Source organism: Zingiber officinale, chromosome 5A (assembly GCF_018446385.1).
Source record: "Zingiber officinale cultivar Zhangliang chromosome 5A, Zo_v1.1, whole genome shotgun sequence".
Taxonomy (NCBI): Eukaryota; Viridiplantae; Streptophyta; class Magnoliopsida; order Zingiberales; family Zingiberaceae; genus Zingiber; species Zingiber officinale.
Window position 1 is genome coordinate 95,179,250 of NC_055994.1, and position 18,496 is coordinate 95,197,745.

Below are 18,496 nucleotides of genomic sequence, written 5' to 3' on the forward strand. Positions count from 1 at the left end.
CCCCCTCGAGTTTTATAAATTACGTCGACTTTTCCGTAATATCTAAAATGCTGCCCGTGGGCTGCTACACTGTTCCACTCTTCCGAGTCCCTTTCTGTCGTAGATGCTTTTGTTGCCGGCCATGGTTTGTCCAACGTAGGGCGATGCTGCCGATCCGCACCACAGCCATTTCCTCAAAGTAATACTCCTGGACCTTCTTCCCCTCCCCTACCTTATCGATTCTGCTTGCACCGCGCTTCCTTCTATCTAGGGCTAGAGATAGGGCTGAGATTTTGATGACGGAAGATTCTATTTTCTCCTATTTTCCCCGCTTCTTGGAAGCATTTGATTGATTTCCCTGGGCATATACTTTACAATCTTTTATACGTGTCTACTTTGGACCAATAAACAAAATCATTCGTTGATGCAGTTCCATTATTTGACTGGCTCAGTGTGCTTGATTTGTTGTTGTTGTTGTTGTTGTTGTTGTTTTTATGTATTTTATATGCTATTTGGTTAATGCTGGTTAGGGATCACTGAAAATTTTTTGTTTTTTGCTCGAGTGACGGATCACTTGTTTTATAGATTATTATGTGGTGCCAGAGCATTGTTAGTACCTGGGAAATGGGGCTCAGGGTCATCAACCCTGGAGTTGAAATACATCAGTTTTGATGTGCCTTGTATGAACTTATTCTCCAGGACTGTCACTGCCATGGCGACCCGTGGGAATAATAAGAAGCCGATGACACTTTCCAGTTCCATGACACAATCTGAGAAGACCATTGTTGAGGTGCATTATTTGGATAAAATTGCAGGCAAGTTTGCCCTTCTAAATGCATGACTGGGTATGACTTGTTGTGATTGTAGGTGGATGCTAATGAAACCAATGTCGAAACTGGAATGTCATGGAACAGTTCTAGTAACCTTAGTGCTATGACAATTAATAAACTCAGAACACTCGCTAAGTATGTTTTGCATATCTCATTTGAAACATTATTCTAAACTCACTATGGTGATTGCTTTCTCATGTTTTTGGGCTTCTACTAAAGGAGCGCTGGTCTTCCATCAAGAGGTAGTAAGAAGGATCTAGTGTCAGCTCTAATGGCCCTCTCATCCAGTGGGGAGAATGGTGTGGATTTGCATCTTGGTGTCTCTTGACTTTTACTTAATAAATACATAACTCAATGGTAGTTTTTTTTAGAGGTGAATTTTGCAGCTAGTACAGCATCAGATAAAGTTCTGATTGGTAATGAGGAACTGCATCCTATGACATCTAAAAGAAAACCAAAGGTTTCATCAACTGAAGATAATGCTGCTAACTTGACAACGGTTCCTGAAGCAAACAAGAGAAGTAGGGGAGAACAGCAATCAATTGGTGGTAAGAATTTGTAATGGCGAATATTCTTTAAACAAGCTGCCTGACTCTGTTTTAAAGTTGACCACTGCCATTACATGTTCATTTTAGGTATGCAAAATGACAAAGGAATTTTGCATCAAACAAGCATTGAAATGAATGCAAGTGAACCTTGGGCAAAACTTGCTCACAAGAAGCCACAGGCTGGGTGGATCCCTTATAATCCCAAAATTATGAGACCCCTACACCCTACCAATGATATTAAATATGTGAAGATGATTTCATGGAATGTCAATGGCTTGAGAGCACTACTCAAAACAGATGGCTGTTCTGTGCTTCAGTTGGCAGAAAAAGAGGATTTTGATGTTCTATGCTTGCAAGAGACTAAAATGAAGGCAAGGACGTTCATATTTAATTTAAATTGATTAATGCACATTTGTAATTCCCCAAAAACTGTGAAAAATAAGCATTGATTGTATGTTACTGACACCAATATTGACTCACTAAATTGGTATCATCTTACCTTTCTTGGTTCCATTATTGGACTTCCATCTTTTACTGAATCAGTTTAGTTTTGAATTTCTGAATAGGAGAATGATGTAGAGAAAATCAAGGATTGTCTAGTTGAAGGCTATAACAACAGCTTCTGGACTTGTAGTGTTTCAAAACTTGGCTATTCTGGAACTGCGATTATTTCACGGGTATGTATATTCTGATGTTAGCATATATTTAATGAGGTTGCTTATTCTTCTTCTACTAACAGTCTAGCATCTTTAATCATGTTTCTGGCTTCTAGAGAAATTGTGTTTATAAACCATAAAATGATAAAATCTTATAACTTATGCCAATATAGGCTTTGAACTCTGATATTTTATAACTAAAATGATAAGAATTTGTCTTGGTGGGAACCATGAGAGCCATCACTGATTGGTTAATTCCTAGTTTTATGCTCAATTTAATAAAGGAAAAAAAATCAAAATCCTGACAAAGTCCAGATCTTAAGTAGTCTAGGTCTTGAAGGTGTGTCCACATCACTTCCACTACTCGACTTCGACACTGAACTTCATCGCAAGGCCTATTAATATATTCTAGATTCCTAGGGGTAAAAATTGATGACTCCAAACCAAATCCTCAAGCCAATGTTTGAGAAGATGGAACATGTGGTCCTAGGATTCAAGTTTTGTTTTTGTTTTATTAGAACGTGAGCCTTTTCTGATTTTGTCATATAATAAATCCAGGTTGATTGTTTTTCTCTCCAAAGTAGCGGCTCAACCCAACCTTGTTCCACTCATATAGATTTCTAGTATGTAAAGCAAAAAACATAAGATCTCTGAATAGCTTTATTGTCTAAGCTTGACAAACAATTTTAGGGGTTAAGTGATCAAATAGACAAAAGTAAAGTACATTGATTATGTAAACACTCTTTCTATCAGGAGTTAATTCTGAGACCTAAGAGTTCTACATCATATTTTTTATCTTTCATCTTACAGTAGTCCAATGATGTGTTCAAAAGAATTCTAGCTAAATGTTTTTTCCCAGCTCTGTCCTTATTGGTTCCTTAGACTGAGGAATTGATGATGGCCTGATGTGAAGGAGCTGCATCTTATTGTTTATCAATATATCTCAGGTCCTAATTTACATGGTTCACATTTTCTTTTCTTACTGTTCACAGAAATACTCCATTTTACTAAGGGGCTTGAATTATCTCTTTGAATAGTTTTAGCTTACCTTCTTGAGCTAACTTGTTCATGAAAAAGGCTCTAATTGTCTTTATAGTAATTGTTTTAAGCTTCTTGAGATTGTCTAAACTACATATATATCAAAATACTTATCCGCCTTACTCTATCCACATTACTGCAAAATAGATCAAGCCAATCTCGGTGAAGTATGGACTTGGTATACTAGATCATGATGGTGAAGGGCGCCTAGTGACAGTGGAGTTTGATACATTTTATTTGATCTGTGCATATGTGCCCAATTCTGGTGATGGTCTGAAGAGGCTTGTAAGCAGTAGTCCATTTCATTTTATTTGTCTTTTTTGATTCTCCAGTCGTCTTCTTGTGACAATGACAAAATCTGATATTTTGGTTTCATTAGAACTATCGGATTGAGGAATGGGATCCATCTCTTAGCAAACACATGAAAGTAAGTTACTACTAACATGTGTTTGTTTCTTCCTTTTGTATGAGGTTTATGTAGGTTTTTAAATCTAAGCTGGCAGTTTATTACATACTTCGGAATGTTTTGGCTGGCATGTAGTCAAGATGCATTTTTTTTTTTCATACTGTCAGAGAAACATTGTTGGGGATAAGCGTCATAGGGGAAAAAACATAATTATTGCAACCATTATGTTTTAGTTTATTCATTTTACAGAAACAGCAACTAAGCACTCTGGCTTGATATTTGCTCTTGTAGATCTTAGATTTTGGTATGCTAAATCTAGTTGGGGAATTCAGTTTCATTCTCATGCTAGATCTTAGATTTTGCTCTAGTTGAGAGTGCCAAACATTACGTATTTCAGCTGTCATGGATTTGTAAATCCATTAACATGAGATTTCTCTAGTTGAGAGTGCCAAACATTACGTATTTCAGCTGTCATGGATTTGTAAATCCATTAACATGAGATTTGATCACATCATCAAATAAAGTCAAGTTCGACCTATAAAATATATTGTTGTGTGGTTCCTTTAATCCAATGTAAAGTGTGTGTCTCACGGATAATACTATATCACCTTACTCTAACCATAAACTTTATTAGAAGTTCGTGAGACAACTAGCAGATTGATCTGCCAGCCCGCATATGTAAATGAGTTAGTTGGCTGGTATGATTGCTTGTCTCAGTTCTAGTTGAATATTTATGCATGATCTTTAATGACAATGTTTTGCCTGGATTGTTAATTAATCTGTGCAACTTTTTGGTTAAATTGAATTCTTTAATATTTATCTGGAGTTTTGACTAGTGAAATATATTATTGTTTTGGAGTTTTCACGAGGATATGTGCAATGAAATAGTATTTTGGCCAGTCTCAAATCTTGTATGATTTGTTTTTTCTGAGAATACAAAGGACATTAACTGCTGATAAAACCTAAAGACATCTTTTTAAGAAATGAAAACGAGAGTTCCATATTTATGTGATTTCACCTCAAAGCAATTGATGGATTTGGTGGGACTTATAGCACATCTCTTTTGCCATGATTAAATTTGAAGTTTTATCTGCACTGCACTGTTCAATAGTAAAGAGACTGGAAGAAAATTTGGTAAACGAACAGTCTTATCCTTTTTGTGTTTTTTTGGCACTGAAGCCCCGGTTGAAGATTATGTCATGGAGCATTACTGTATAATGGTTTAAGATCTTCTGAAGCTTATTATGACATCTAAGATGCTAGTTACTAGAGTATCAAGAGTCAAAGAGTGCTTTGGTCGTATATTGGCTTCATGAATGGAACTGTTAGCAATAATTCTTTACTATTCCTTCAATAATTCTGTTTGCATTCTTACTTTCGGTTAATCATTCTGGTCATTGCTTTTAGTTTTATAGCCAATTTCCAATATGGATACTTTTGTTATTTTCTAAATTAGTACTTACATTTTGTTTTTGCAGCAACTTGAACAATCAAAACCTGTGATTTTGACTGGTGACCTCAATTGTGCACATCAAGAGATCGACATCTATGATCCTGCTGTAAGAAAAGCCTCATTTCTATTTATTTAGTTTATAGGAATATTATTACAAGAATATCATGTTATGGTTTAGTTAGAATTAGTTCCACTTCTATCAAACAACTTTACTATAAACCTTCAGATGCAATAAACCAATGCTCATCTTTTGTTGGTGGACTTGCATCTCTACTCTTGGTCTACGTGGCTAAGAATGCTAATATTTATATGCAAGAACACAGATAAAAGCATACGACATTTCAGCTGTATTTTATTAACTTCACTCTTGAGAATACTGCATAGTACTGCAAATTTTGGAAATATAATTACGTTGATGGCACTAAGATCGATGCTGTAGATAGCAAATAGAGTTAACTAACAGAACTTAACAATGATGATGACTACAAATAATGAAATATTCAATAACCAGGATTACACATGATCTAGCCTAATGTAGAGTTGCCATTAATACCTCAAAGCAAGAAAATTCTTTGACTTAATATTTTAAACTGTTAATTACAATCATTAAGAATGATTAGACAATTTGTTGGATGGATTTTATCAAAGTAGTATTCGAACTATTAGAATATGCATAGGGATATTTAAGCGATGCTGATTTTTGTAGGATACTAATTAGGTCTCTAATCTGCAAATAAAAACAAATAATTCAATTGCACAGTTAGAAAATGCTCTCTTGCTACATCAGAATCTGCAAATGAGGAATTTTTTCTTTCAAAAATATTTCTGATGGTCTGCGTTAGAGATGAATTGTGGTATATTCATATGTTAATGTCAGGGTAATCGCAGAAGCGCCGGTTTCACAAAGGAGGAAAGAGACTCATTTGAAATGAACTTTTTATCTAGAGGATTTGTCGATACCTTTAGAAAACAGCATCCAAATGCAGTCGGCTACACTTATTGGGGCTATAGACATGGTGGACGAAAGACTAACAAAGGTATGCCAACTTATTTTTTTTCCGATAGTTTGACCATCTATCGTTTTCATTTTTTGGTCAAAATTCAAGCATCCAAGCAATGTATCCGCCATCTAATTGGGAGCTCCGGTGTAGTGTATGGTGTGCAGAAACACACTTTCTTTGTGATTTTATTCTCCATTTGGATGTGAATTGCAAGCCGGAGATGAGATGTTCATTCTCGTTCCTCTTACTTTCTACTTTTTTACTCCTAGATCCATAAATGCTAAGGCTGTGAAAACCAACTTCTTAAGACTGGTCTGTTTGATAGACTGATAGACTGCGAGCTTTTAGATCTGTACATTCTTGTTCGTTACACTTAAGCTTATGCATAATTTCAGAGAAAATTGCAAAAGAACTTCTACAGTAGAATTTCAAATCTATCCATCCATCTAAAGAATGGTTGCGTATGGACGCAACTTGAGATCATTAAACATTTGTTCATTTGATTAAGTGCATTTGCCACATGTATCATGCAGTTTACTGGTTTTTCGCTCATATGGTATTTAATATTGTGGAAGCTACTTACTTTTGTCTATTCTTCGCTGTTCCCTTAAGTTTTCCATTTCATGTCTTGGCTGCTATGAATACCAGGTTGGCGGCTCGATTATTTCCTCGTCTCAGAAAGCATTTCTGACATGGCTTACGACTCATACATATGCCCGGATGTTCCAGGGAGTGACCATTGCCCTATAGGCTTGATATTGAAGCTCTAGGTTCGAATCGCACTGAACAATATCCTGTTTTACTTCACTGCCTCTACAGTTTTGAAACTACAGTTTGACGACATCTACTCGAGGTCGCGATGACGCCTTTTGAAGCGAGCCTCAATCGATTGTCATTTTGTGTACAAGGTAGAAGATTATGACCATTGTGCTACGGGTTTAGTTTAAAAAGTTCCCCTCCTTGTAGCTTATTGATAGTTTCTATGTTGTCTATGGATCGATTAAACTTCACTTAACTATTATGGCTCTATTGTGTGTGCTCGGATAAAAGTTTTGTCATCTTAAATGGTAAACCCTAAATCTTAAACTCTAAACTATCTAAATAAGTTGAGATTTTTCAAGTTGAGAAGGGAAGAAGAAGGCTTCAGGCTCATGGTAATTGAATTTTGGTATTTAAAAGCTTAATGATATTTTTGATTAGCAAATTTGGAAACAAAAGCTTCCATTTAGGGCACCATTTATTGACGCCACCGTCGGACCGTCCCATCCATTTAAAGCAAATTGGGAGCCAATCTCGGGAAGTGGGAAAAAGCGTTCAACGCATCGCCCCTTATCACGCCATTTGTGCCACGGTCGAGATCGAAACTGCCCTGCAGGGCAAGTGGCGACCTGCTTCAGCACCACCGCGCTCTCCCCCCACGTCCCCAGTTGGTAAGGCACACCCACCACGCCAGGTCCCAGACGACGCATCCACCGAAAACCCTTCTAATCCCTCCCTTTCGCCTTCCTTTCCCCCTCTCCCTTTTGGATTCGATCGCAGGATGGACGATCCGCGGGACGATGAGATCCTGCTGGTGGCGGAGCGCGAGGCGGAGATGGTGCCGGAATCGCCCCACCACACCGACGATCCGATCGACAAGAGGGTCGCCTTTTTCCTCGGCCACAACCCCGGCGAAAAGGTCAGCGCTCCCCCATTCGCTCCTTCCGTGTGTAAAAATGTCTCCTTGGATCATCTCCGCGAGTCCAAGGTGCTGTTCCGGGGCTGGGGCAGCCCCTTGCGCAAGTGGGGCGACTGGGTCGACAAGCTCCGTCCCCGTTACGGCGATCTGTGGGAGAGAGCCGGCATCCTGAATGCCGTTGTGGTCTCTACTTACAAGATCAAGCGAGACTACGCGGCGATTTTGGGGGTGGCCGCCTATTGGTGCGGGGAGACCAGCACATTCGTGTTCCCCTGGGGGGAGGCCACTGTGACCTTGGAAGACATGATGGTTCTCGGTGGGCTCCCCGTGCTCGGAGAGCCCGTCAGGGGATCCTTGTCTGGGGAGCTCGCGGAGATCGAGCAGAGGATGATAAGGGAGCACCGGACGTTCAATCGAAGCACCAGCAAGAAAGCGGATCAAAGCGCATGGATGAGGCATTTCATCGAAGGGGACGGCGGTGACCTGGAGCATGTCGCGTTCTTGGCGCTGTGGCTGTCCCGGTTCGTGTTTCCTGGTCCTCCGATCAAAACCGTGAAGCAGCACATGCTTCCCATTGCTGTTCGTTTGGCACGGGGAATAAGGATTGCCCTAGGCCCTTCTGTTCTAGCTAGCTTCTACCGGGACTTGAGGCTTGCCAATGAGTACCTTGTCTTTCAAACCAGCCAAAAGGCCGACCCTTTGGTTTTGTGGGCGCCTTTAGATTACCTCCAGGTCTGGTTGTGGGAGCATTTCTTGGCTTTGAGGCCAGATAAGCAGAACCTGATCGATAATGGCGAACCTAGGATAGCAAGGTGGCATGATGTGGGTAAGAAGTCAGATTTCTCTCTTGTTGTTCAAGTTTTGGAGTCATCGAATTTTCTCTGGCGCCCATATACCATTACCCTGGAGAATTGGACCAGGCCGTCTTTCTACAGAGATGATGGTGTGTGGGTTCGAGGTGAAGAAGCAAAGAACGAAGAGGTTCGAACATTTGCACAGTGTTTAAAGGTTGCTGAGCTTGTTGGGGTAGACTGTGTCGAGCAGTATCTGCCTCATCGCGTGGCGATGCAGTTTGGATTGGATCAGGATTTACCTTGCCACTTTCCTCGTTATAATTCGACATGGGAAATTGCTTGGGGGACTTACGATATCACTTCCAGAAATGTTGCTTTTTATATCCCTGCACAATTTTGCAAGTCTAGCATCACACTACAGTACTCAATTTGGTGGAAACAATGCATTCCTTCAGGAAGTAAGTTAGTCGAAACCGACATTCAACTGCAACCATCCATGGAGGATATGAAGGATAGTCAAATAGTAGTTGTTCCAGAAAAGAAGATGAAGAAACTCCAAACTTTTCCAAGTACAAAGAAGAGAAAATTGCAAGAGTTCTACGATGCCATGCTTTCTGATTGTCTTGCTTATGGGAATAATTCAGTTTCTGGTGAGAATGATAGTGTAGAATCAGAGAACCTTCAATCGAGTGCTACTGAATCTGAAAACTTTCATTTGTCTATGACAAAAGAAAAGGAGCATGTGTGCCTCAACCCTTCAAGCGATTGTGTTGACAAAATTAGACATAATTCTGAGATTTCTCAATCTGTAAAATCTGGAACATCTGAAGCAACTGTAGTCGATGCACCGATCAATGAGGACAAGCCAATGATGGGAGATTTTAATCAAAGAAATAGTTTTGGGTCAGTTTTCGAATACCTAGTCCCATTGCAACCTGGAATGAATTCTGTTTCTGATGAAGCAAAGATGAAACTGGAACAAGAACTAGAAAAGCGTATCATGATGAAAGCTGAAGAATCTGCTCTTGAAATGCAGATTAAACTGCTCAAGGAAGAAATTGCTGTGATAGAGGCCAGAGCAATGGAATTAGAACCAGTAGCTGAGGTGCACTTGTAACCAATTTCATGCTCTATTCGCAACTTTTTTGTCCATACTTCACTTGGAATCCTTTTTGTATATACCAATATTGTCATCAGAATATTTTCATCGTGAATACTTGTTAGTTCTTTTCATCATGAACGTTATAGTTCTCCTACCACCAAATTTTGAGACTAATCATACATGGAACTTAGAAGCTTTTAGATTTGTTTTCCTTGAAAATATTCTATGATAATGCTGCCAAGTGATGGGCATTAATGATTGTTGCCATAGCAATTTGCAATAAACTGGAATAGGTTTGATATGCTATTGATACACTGAGTTTATGGCTGGAAAGAAACTTGTGCTAACGCCTGTTACCCGCTTGAATGGTCTCTCCTAGATTCATAGACTTCATGCCTATCAACTAGTTCACATGTGACATGGTTCGGTGCTACAACAGAAGGAAATCTATGTTATCTCACGATTGATCCCTTTGTGTGCCATAATTTCCATTATAGTTAGGCAATCTATTTCTTTGAATTATTTCATATTTTTTTCCTCTCTTTTACTACATCTGTGTTTTTACCACCTCAGTTATGATCCTGCATATGTGGGCTGCTTAGTCTGGATGTTTGTTGGGAACTTTTAGCGGTCTGTGAATGGATACAATCCTTACAGCCACCTTGAATTGTTGACTCTGTTATTTATTGTCGAAATATATGCAAGCTGCATGATTAATATGCAAGTTGTTTATGCCTGCTTAAATTCAAAGTAAGTTCGTGTTGGATCCAGTGCCAAATGAATAAGTTTCGGCTAAAATGAAGCAGATATAATACTGAAGAACATATAAAAACTTAGTTTGTTCTTGATGGTTGCCTCTATAGGAAATAACTCGCCACTGTTGATTCATTTATATTTAATATTAGTACCTTCTTTATGATTGCTCTAGTTCTGTCTATAGCTGGTCAGTGACAATAATAATCCTAAACTGAATATTTTCAATAAAGAAATAGTTGGCACTAGAATTCAGTCTATCATGGAAGTTTATTTGTCATGGTACCACAGCCACTGCAGTTTATTATGGAAGTTTAACCAAAACTCATATATTAGTTGATGTAAATTTTGGGCTTAAATATATTCTATGAATCAAAACCTTTTCCAATTGGATTCTCAAAAAACCACTGAACTAGAGGGAGCCTGACACATTGAGACCATTCTTCAAAGTTGAAAGTTTCCTTTCAATCAATTTCCTTTTTATCTTCTGAAATCTTACTAACAAATGTATTCTTCACCGATGAAAGGTCTGAAAGCGAGGCAATTGTTTCGCTTGATACCATATCCTCTTATTATATATATGGATTGAGATTTCATTGACAGATAAAAGGAATGGAGATCTTCTGGTAGCCAATGCCAAAATGATATTGCTTGTTCTAAAATGAAATTGTTTTGGTGGCTCTAGATCTTTTCCATTCACTTGTGAGTTCATTCAGCCTGGCATGAGCTAATGCAGCAGCAAGTATGCATATTATTCTTGTCGCCCTTCGAGCCAAACATGACATAGGATAATAATCTTTGATGTAAAATTTAGTAGTAATTTTTCTTGTCCTATAATATTTGTGAGAGAATGAATGAAGTTGTATCTAGATTTGGATGCTATACTTGTTGCAGCTGGTAAATGTTTTGTTTATTTATTTTTCTTCTCCAAGACTTTGATCTTGCCTTATGAATGAATCAAGTTGTAAATGAGTGAGCAGGTGTGTGTACCTATTTGCAATAACTGTGGGCCTGTGGCTGCTAAGGTAGTTGTTCAGCTGCCCATTCAAGGTTGTTTACTTGTGCGAATCTGAACGTGATGATTTTTCTTGCCAGGTTCTTAGCGTTGTAGGTGATGATTTTTCTTGCCAGGTTCTTAGCGTTGTAGGTTTAAACTTTCAAGCTGTGCTTGTCGGTCAGCATGAGTGTTAATATTGTTTCATTCATCGACGAGCATGTGGAATTAATATTAGGTATTTAGATCTGGCAATCCATTAATATTGTTTCATTCATCGACGAGCATGTGGAACTTTTTTTTTTTTGTTTTTTTTAATATTAGGTATTTAGATCTGATCCTATTTTCATCCACCAAGTAATTTCATGAAGTACTGTGTGGCATTTTAGTTTTATTTGTAGTTCTATAACGATATGCGTCGTGTGAAAATTGAATTCTGAGTTGTTTGAAAAATATATCTTGTCTTTTACTGTTACAAATATATGCATGGTTCAATCTATCAGAAGGGTGAACAAAAATTTGATTAAATTTATTGTATTTAAAAATTTAGTTAGGTTATTTTGGTATTTTATTTTTTTCAAATAAAATTAATTTAATCAGTTATTTTAATTTTAAAAATTCTTATTTATTTAAATTGAAATATAAAAATTGAATTGATAAATCTTGTTAGTAAAAAAAACAAAACGAAAAATTCAATTTTGATTTGATTAAATCTTTGGATTCTATCCTTATTTAAAAATTTTAATTAATTTAATTTTTAACTAAATTAATTGATATTTTATTTATTTCATTTTTATTAAAAAAAATAGATGGATTAGTTTGAAAAAAAAATAATTTATTCGTGTCAATCTCTCTTATAGAATATTTAACCCTAAATTCAACTTAATCTGATTTATTTTTTTAATTTTATATTGTTTAATTTAATTTTAGAATTTTAAATTGTCTAAAATTATTTATTTTTTTGAAAATATTATAAATTCATATTATTTTATATATTTTTATATGTACAATGATGTGGCAAGTAGAGATGAGGGGGTATTCTAGTTGTTTGACGCAAGTCCATTTTATTAGGACATTGTTTATGTAAAGAGGCACCCTTTCTTCCGAAATTATGGGGCTATTTTATCGAGTTCCTTAGAGAGAGTTGTCTCGCGTCCCTAGGTATTCTCTATCTACCCACTAGTGTCGGTTTCGGGTATAGGTATCCTTTTGTTGAAGATTGCCCGAGCTTTTCCTGGGAGTATGGCATGGGTTACTTCCGCGTCGTAGTGCCTCGTACTCGGACATTGGCTCGAGGCATTTCCTCTACCCTTTCTTACCCTGAAAAAGCAAGGTCACCTTGCATCCTTGAACAGATAACCATCCTTCGGCTAACTTACCCTCCTCCGTCCCTCGGGACCAACAAGGAGTAGTACAGGAATATTCGCCTGTTGCCTATCGACTACACCTTTCGGCTTGATCTTAGGCCCTGACTCACCCTCCGTGGACGAACCTTGCGGAGGAACCCTTAGGTTTTCGGGGCATTGGATTCTCACCAATGTTGGCATTACTCAAGCCGACATTCTCGCTTCCGCTTCGTCCACACCTGCTTGCGTGGGTGCTTCGCTCTAAGTCCCAAATGAATTGGCTTATTCGAAAAAAGTCTTATTCTTTGCAAAATCTATTTAGTGTCTGACACTGCATGGTTCTCCTTTGCAAGAACTCCTCCTCTTCATGATAAATGCTCTGCTTGCCCTGAAATGATCCGGCCCGATAGGGAAATCCCAATTCAGTGGGTCTTTCAATACAATCAAATAGATTGGTCCAAGGGCGTCATATTCTAGGAGCCTAAATTATGTGATTGAATAAATTCTCCTCCACCTGTTGTGGATTGATGTCCTCTTCCTCTTCTTCAAACTTCGATTCGTATTTTTCATAGTTTTGAATCATATCTAACTAATTCCTTGGTTCAGACCGAAGAAGTAATATCACTCGATTATTATCAAACTGACTGCAATCTTTTTCTGTCCGTGAGGATCCTAATAGAGCGCCTTCTAGTTCTAATAGGCCATGAACTATATTAGAATAATTCTCAGCGAATCTATAAGAAGCGATCCAATTATTTTCATCAGGTTTGGGTGAAGAGGGGTGTGACGTTCTCTTCTTCTACGTTTTCACGCTGCCACCACCACGAAAAGGAGAGGGAGAGGGCTTCTTCTTCGTCTCTCGCCGCCACTAGCAAGCGACGCCCGCCGATGGTGATCGCCTCCAAGCCGCCATCTCTTCGTCGCTCCAGGCCACCGCGATCCAGGACAAACGACGCCACTGACGGTGTCACCTTCTCCCTTGTCGCCGGCGATTTACCACTCCCCTACTCCTCTACTCTCTTTCTTCCTTTACCCCAGCGACCACCGCAGCCACGCCCGTCGATGCCTCGTTCGACTCCTCACACATAGGGGAGGAGGGGCTGGTTTCGGGTGCCGCCACCACAGTAGGTAGGCCTTAGCTGCCTCGTCGCCTACCCGCCTGCAGCAACACTAACGCCTCTTAGCCACCAAGGCCTTCGGACTGGTGCCACCTTTCGTTCATGACGCCACTAGCATCACAACACCACGACACCTTCGCAACCTCCAACGCTAGCAGCAACCCCTCGCTCTCACGCACGAGGCCTAACGCAAGTCGTTGGGCTCTCTTTCTCTTCCTTGCTCACGCAGCACTTCCTTCTCCAGGCCGACGCCATCGTAGAGCATCGCTGTCGGCCCAGGCGACCTTCGCCGTCACCTACAGCAACCTCCTCCTGAGCTCGCCAGCACGTCGACAGCCCACTGCCCTCGTCATCGCTCAACAGACCGCCTCTGCTGTGGGTTGTCTCCTCTTCTCCTCCTCCTCCTCTTTACACAGCCACCGTTACAGGATAGACCCGATGTTGCCCCACCTCGCACAAGCAGCAGCTTCATGAGGGCGACGCCATCCCCATCACTTCGTGACGTACGCCGTAGTCGTTTCCCTCTCGTTGCCTTTGCCGGCTGCCGCTATCGCAGTAAGCTACCATGCCAACTCCTCTGTTCACAGTTGACCATCGTCGGCATAGCTCTGCTGCAATAGCGGTCTTCACATGACATCTCCAGCGACAGTCGTCGCGCTTAGTACTCACGGTTGTCTTAGGTCGCTGATCTTTCTGCTTCCGTGGTGTTCCTGCCTCCACGTCGATCAAGCCTGTGTGTTGTGTTCCAACCCCGATCCAGTTTGTATGTCTTATCTCGACTTACATGCCAATGTCTTATCCCAGTCTACGTGTCGAGATCGTATCCAATTTCGTGCCACTGCATCCGGCTCCGCATCGTCAAATCCAGCTCTCCAACTTGTTTAGAGTCATCTATCCTTCCGGGTCAGGGCAACACGAGCAGCATTCTGACCAGCTCATCGATCCACCAGAGGGCACCCTCCTGGGTCAGGGTACATTCTCCATTCTTATTCTATACACATTTCATTATTATACGTCTTAACCTATTTCTTATATATTCATTGGATTTGCCTCGAGCATCGGGGTATCAGAGACCGGAGCGACCCGGTCGCTGGCTATAGGTAGCCTTAACCAGAGGACTTTTGATAACTTGGTCAATATAGAAGCCATCTCAGCATACTCCCCTCCGGGACATCATAATTCGGTCAACATTCCAGCCACTTCACTCAACGACCCGTCTAACTCAGTTTCCGGACAGGATCAATTTCGCGTCGTCTCTGAGAATCTTCTCCACCTATTCTGGAACGTGAAGATGGATGACGTCAGAAGGTTCTTTGTCATTATCACAGTCTCGGAGGATCTTGACGAACATATTACCTTCTCCCCTCACTCCAAGGGTATTAGGGAGTTGAGGGATTGACTTGGAGCTTCAGCTGGCCGACAAGTTAATTTTTCCATTATATTTTTCCCCGACTCCATGGGTATTCAGGAGTCGAGGGACCGAGACATATCCTCAGCTGGTTGGTACGACTCATCGATCAGGTACGTTACGGGCTTTGCTCCCTTTTTACAGTCTGATAAGAGAATAAGATCCTAGTCCCTTGATAAAAAACTAGGGCCCTAGATCTTTGATCGAACACTAGGGGTACAACTCCCCGATCAGACATTAGGGGCACAACTTCTCGATCAGATAATAGGGACACAACTCCTCGATCAGAGACTTACAGTACAACTTCCTGATCAGGATCGAGGGCCCTTGCTCATTGATTATAGGCTAGGGGCCTTACTCCCCTATCAAGGACTAGGGGCCCATCTCCCCGATTAGGCGTGTTATAGGTTATGCACCCTTCACCATGGGGCTCTGCATTCTCTTATTGCTACAGGCTCTGCACTCTCCATCCATGGGGCTCTGCACTCTATTGCTACTATATTCTCTACATCCTCCACCTATGAGGTTTTGCATCTTCTTACGTCTACAGGCTCTGCACCCTCTATCCACGGCACTTTGCTTCCTTCTATTGTTACGGGCTCTGCTCCCTTATATTGCTATGGGCTTAACTCTTTTTGACGGTCAGGATTCAGATTATTCTCTCTCTGACTTCGCGGGCATTTGGGAGTCAAGAGATTGACACTATTTCTCTCCCTGACTTCACGGGCATTTGGGAGTCGTGGGATCAAGTCAGATCCTCAGCCGGTCGACATCACTTGCTACAGGCTCCGCTTCTATGGACTTCAAGGCTTCTCCTCCCTCGTTAGAGGTCGAGCTATCGCCACAGATCTCGCACCAGAGTATCGCTATCGATCTTTGATCGGAGTACCTCTATCGATACGTCCTCTTCAGGGCTCAATCTTCCCCGTTTGGGGTCGAGCTATCATCACTGGTCTTGAACCAGAGTATTCTCACAGGTCTCAGACCGAAGTATCGCCAACGACCTCCCGGTTGGCTTTCCAAACTCTCGTCCTAATGCGATTTATAAGCAAGCATGTTCTCGCGACCAACAACCTCTCGATCAACTTTCCATACTCTCACCCCAGTGCGAGTTATAAGCGAGCATGCTCTCGCGACCAACGACCTCTCGGTTGACTTTCTAGACTCTCGCCCTAGCTCGAGTTATAAGTGAGCATACTCTTGCGACCAACGACCTTTCGGTCGGGCACAACGACTAGTTGGTCAAGTTTTGCTCCTCTGCTTGGCACTCACCGTTCATGTTTCACTCGCTCCTCTGCTTGGCACTTGTCGCTCAGTTAGCACTCGCCCCACTCGCCACTAGGCTCACGGGGTTTGCGCCCACTCGGCTCCTCGGCTTTGCCCCTCTTGCATTCGTCTTCGATCTCATGGGCTTCACGCCCATTTGGTGCAGCGAGGTTGTGCCTTTTGATCCCTCGGGATCTGCGCTTGACTCAGCTCGCTGAGCACACGAGCTTTGCGCCTACTCGACATCCTTGCGGTCATTTGGTCGCATTTTACGGTCGTCCGGTCGTCATTTTTCGATCGCTCGATCTCGATTTTCTGTCGCTCCATCGACATTTTCTCGATCGCACACTCGACACCGCTCGCCCATCGTCTTTCCATCTGCTCAACATTCTCTCGATTGTCCGATCGATATTCTCTCGATCGCACGCTCGACACTGCTCGCCCATCGTCTTTCCACCTGCTCAATGTTCTCTCGATTGCTCGGTCGACATTTTCTCGGTTGCACGCTCGACGCTGCTCTCCCATCGTCTTTCCATCTGCTTGGCATTCTCCTAATTGCCCGGTCGATATTCTCTCGGTCACACGCTCGACACATCTCACCCATCATCTTTCCACTTGCTCGGTGTTCTCCCAATTGTTCGGTTGGCATTTTTTCGGTCGCGTGCTCGGCACTGCTCGCCCATCATCTTTCCACCTGCTCGGTGTTCTCCCGATTGCTCGATTGACATTTTCTCGGTCGCACGCTCGACGCCGCTCACCCATCGTCTTTCCATCCGCTCGACATTCTCCCGATTGCCCGGTCGGTATTCTCTCGATTGCATGCTCGACACCGCTCGGCCATCATCTTTTCACCTGCTTGGTGTTCTCCTGATTGCTCGATCGGTATTTTCTTAGTTGCACACTCAGCACTGCTCGCCCATCGTCTTTCCACCTGCTCGGTATTCTCCCGATTGCTCGGTCGGTATTTTCTCAGTCGCGCGCTCGGCACTGCTCGCCCATCGTCTTTCCACCTGCTCGATATTCTCCCGATTACCCGGTCGACATTTTCTTAGTCATGTGCTCGACACCGCTTGTTCATCATCTTTCCAGCCGCTCAGTGTTCTCCCGATTGCCCGATCGGCATTTTCTCAATCGTGTGCCAGTTCATTGTCTTTCCACCCACTCGGCGCTCTCCTGATTGCCCGATCAGCATTTTCTCAGTCGCGCGCTCGACACCGCTTGTTCATCATCTTTCCACCCGCTCGGCATTCTCCCTATTGCTCGACCAGTATTTTCTTGGTCGTTCGCTAGGCTTTGCTCCCATCCTCTTTGTAGCTGCTTGATTCCATTCGACTGCCCATTCGATGATACTCTCTTGGTTGGGTTCCCAGACTCCCGCCTAAAAGCGAGTTATAAGCGTGCATTGCTCATACGACCCATTGTTTCCCCGATTGGGATAAATCCCATGACAGGTACCTATCTTAACAGTTGTTCTATCTTACACTCACCGTGCGTGTTTCACGTACTGCTCTACCTGGCACTCACCGCTCATGTCTCACTTATCGCTTTGCCCGACACTCACCGCTCATGCCTCACTTATCACTTTGCCCCGCATTCGTTGCTCGGATGACACCTATTTTTTACTTCTTACTTGGCATTTGTATAATCGTCCGATCGCTCTGCTCAACATCGTCCGACCGTCTTCTCGATATCACTCGGTCTCCCTCGGCATTCGACCGATCGCTTACTTGGCATACACTTGGCATTATTTCTTACGTCACTCAGCTCGACATTCCTTACGTCGCTCAGCTTGGCACACCTTTATTCGATCGATCGCCCTTTCAACATTTGCTCAGTCGCCTGCTCGGCTTTATATTCCCTGTTCAACTCGGCATCGCCATAACTACTCCTTCAACATTATACGACAAGACTAGCGATATGACTCTACATTCAGGAGGGATTGCACTTTACGTTATACGACTTGGTCTAGTCAGTCGGACTTGCGCATCCTTCGATTAGATTGAAGGAGAGGCTTGTGATGTGGCAAGTAGAGATGAGGGGGCATTCTGACCGTCTCCTCTTCTTCTTCTCCTCCTCTTTACGCAACCATCGTTACAGGATAGACCGGATGTCGCCCCACCTCGCGC

The 18,496-nt window shown here is 42.0% G+C and overlaps 2 protein-coding genes across 4 annotated transcripts; both read left to right on the forward strand.

Annotated features, from left to right (window-relative positions):
- The first annotated feature begins 26 nt into the window (after positions 1–26).
- Positions 27–6,960, forward strand: LOC121981079 (DNA-(apurinic or apyrimidinic site) endonuclease, chloroplastic-like). Of its 3 annotated transcripts, none has more exons than XM_042533421.1 (12): positions 27–178; positions 565–769; positions 847–944; positions 1,029–1,108; positions 1,181–1,357; positions 1,445–1,728; positions 1,924–2,034; positions 3,199–3,336; positions 3,431–3,478; positions 4,936–5,016; positions 5,788–5,947; positions 6,560–6,960. In XM_042533421.1, the coding sequence occupies exons 1-12, from the start codon at positions 48–50 to the stop codon at positions 6,679–6,681; spliced, it is 1,635 nt and encodes a 544-aa protein (XP_042389355.1). In that variant the 5' UTR covers positions 27–47; the 3' UTR covers positions 6,682–6,960. The 3 variants fall into 3 exon arrangements, with proteins under 3 accessions (XP_042389355.1, XP_042389356.1, XP_042389357.1); XM_042533422.1 differs by having other exon boundaries at positions 1,196–1,357; XM_042533423.1 differs by having other exon boundaries at positions 33–178; positions 679–769.
- A 249-nt stretch (positions 6,961–7,209) lies between these two features.
- LOC121981078 lies at positions 7,210–9,606 on the forward strand. The gene is made up of 2 exons (XM_042533420.1): positions 7,210–7,341; positions 7,451–9,606. Exon 2 carries the CDS (start codon positions 7,452–7,454, stop codon positions 9,498–9,500), a length of 2,049 nt encoding a protein of 682 aa, XP_042389354.1. The 5' UTR covers positions 7,210–7,341; position 7,451; the 3' UTR covers positions 9,501–9,606.
- Positions 9,607–18,496: the final 8,890 nt, after the last annotated feature.

Excerpts from the sequence above, each read along its gene's own strand:
- LOC121981078 (XM_042533420.1), top strand. The coding sequence starts at position 7,452 with ATGGACGATCCGCGGGACGATGAGATCCTGCTGGTGGCGGAGCGCGAG.
- LOC121981079 (XM_042533421.1), top strand. The coding sequence starts at position 48 with ATGCTGCCCGTGGGCTGCTACACTGTTCCACTCTTCCGAGTCCCTTTC. Across the intron at positions 1,109-1,180 it reads CTCATCCAGTGGGGAGAATG|AGGTGAATTTTGCAGCTAGT; the intron begins GTGTGGATTTGC and ends AGTTTTTTTTAG. Across the intron at positions 1,729-1,923 it reads TGCAAGAGACTAAAATGAAG|GAGAATGATGTAGAGAAAAT; the intron begins GCAAGGACGTTC and ends ATTTCTGAATAG.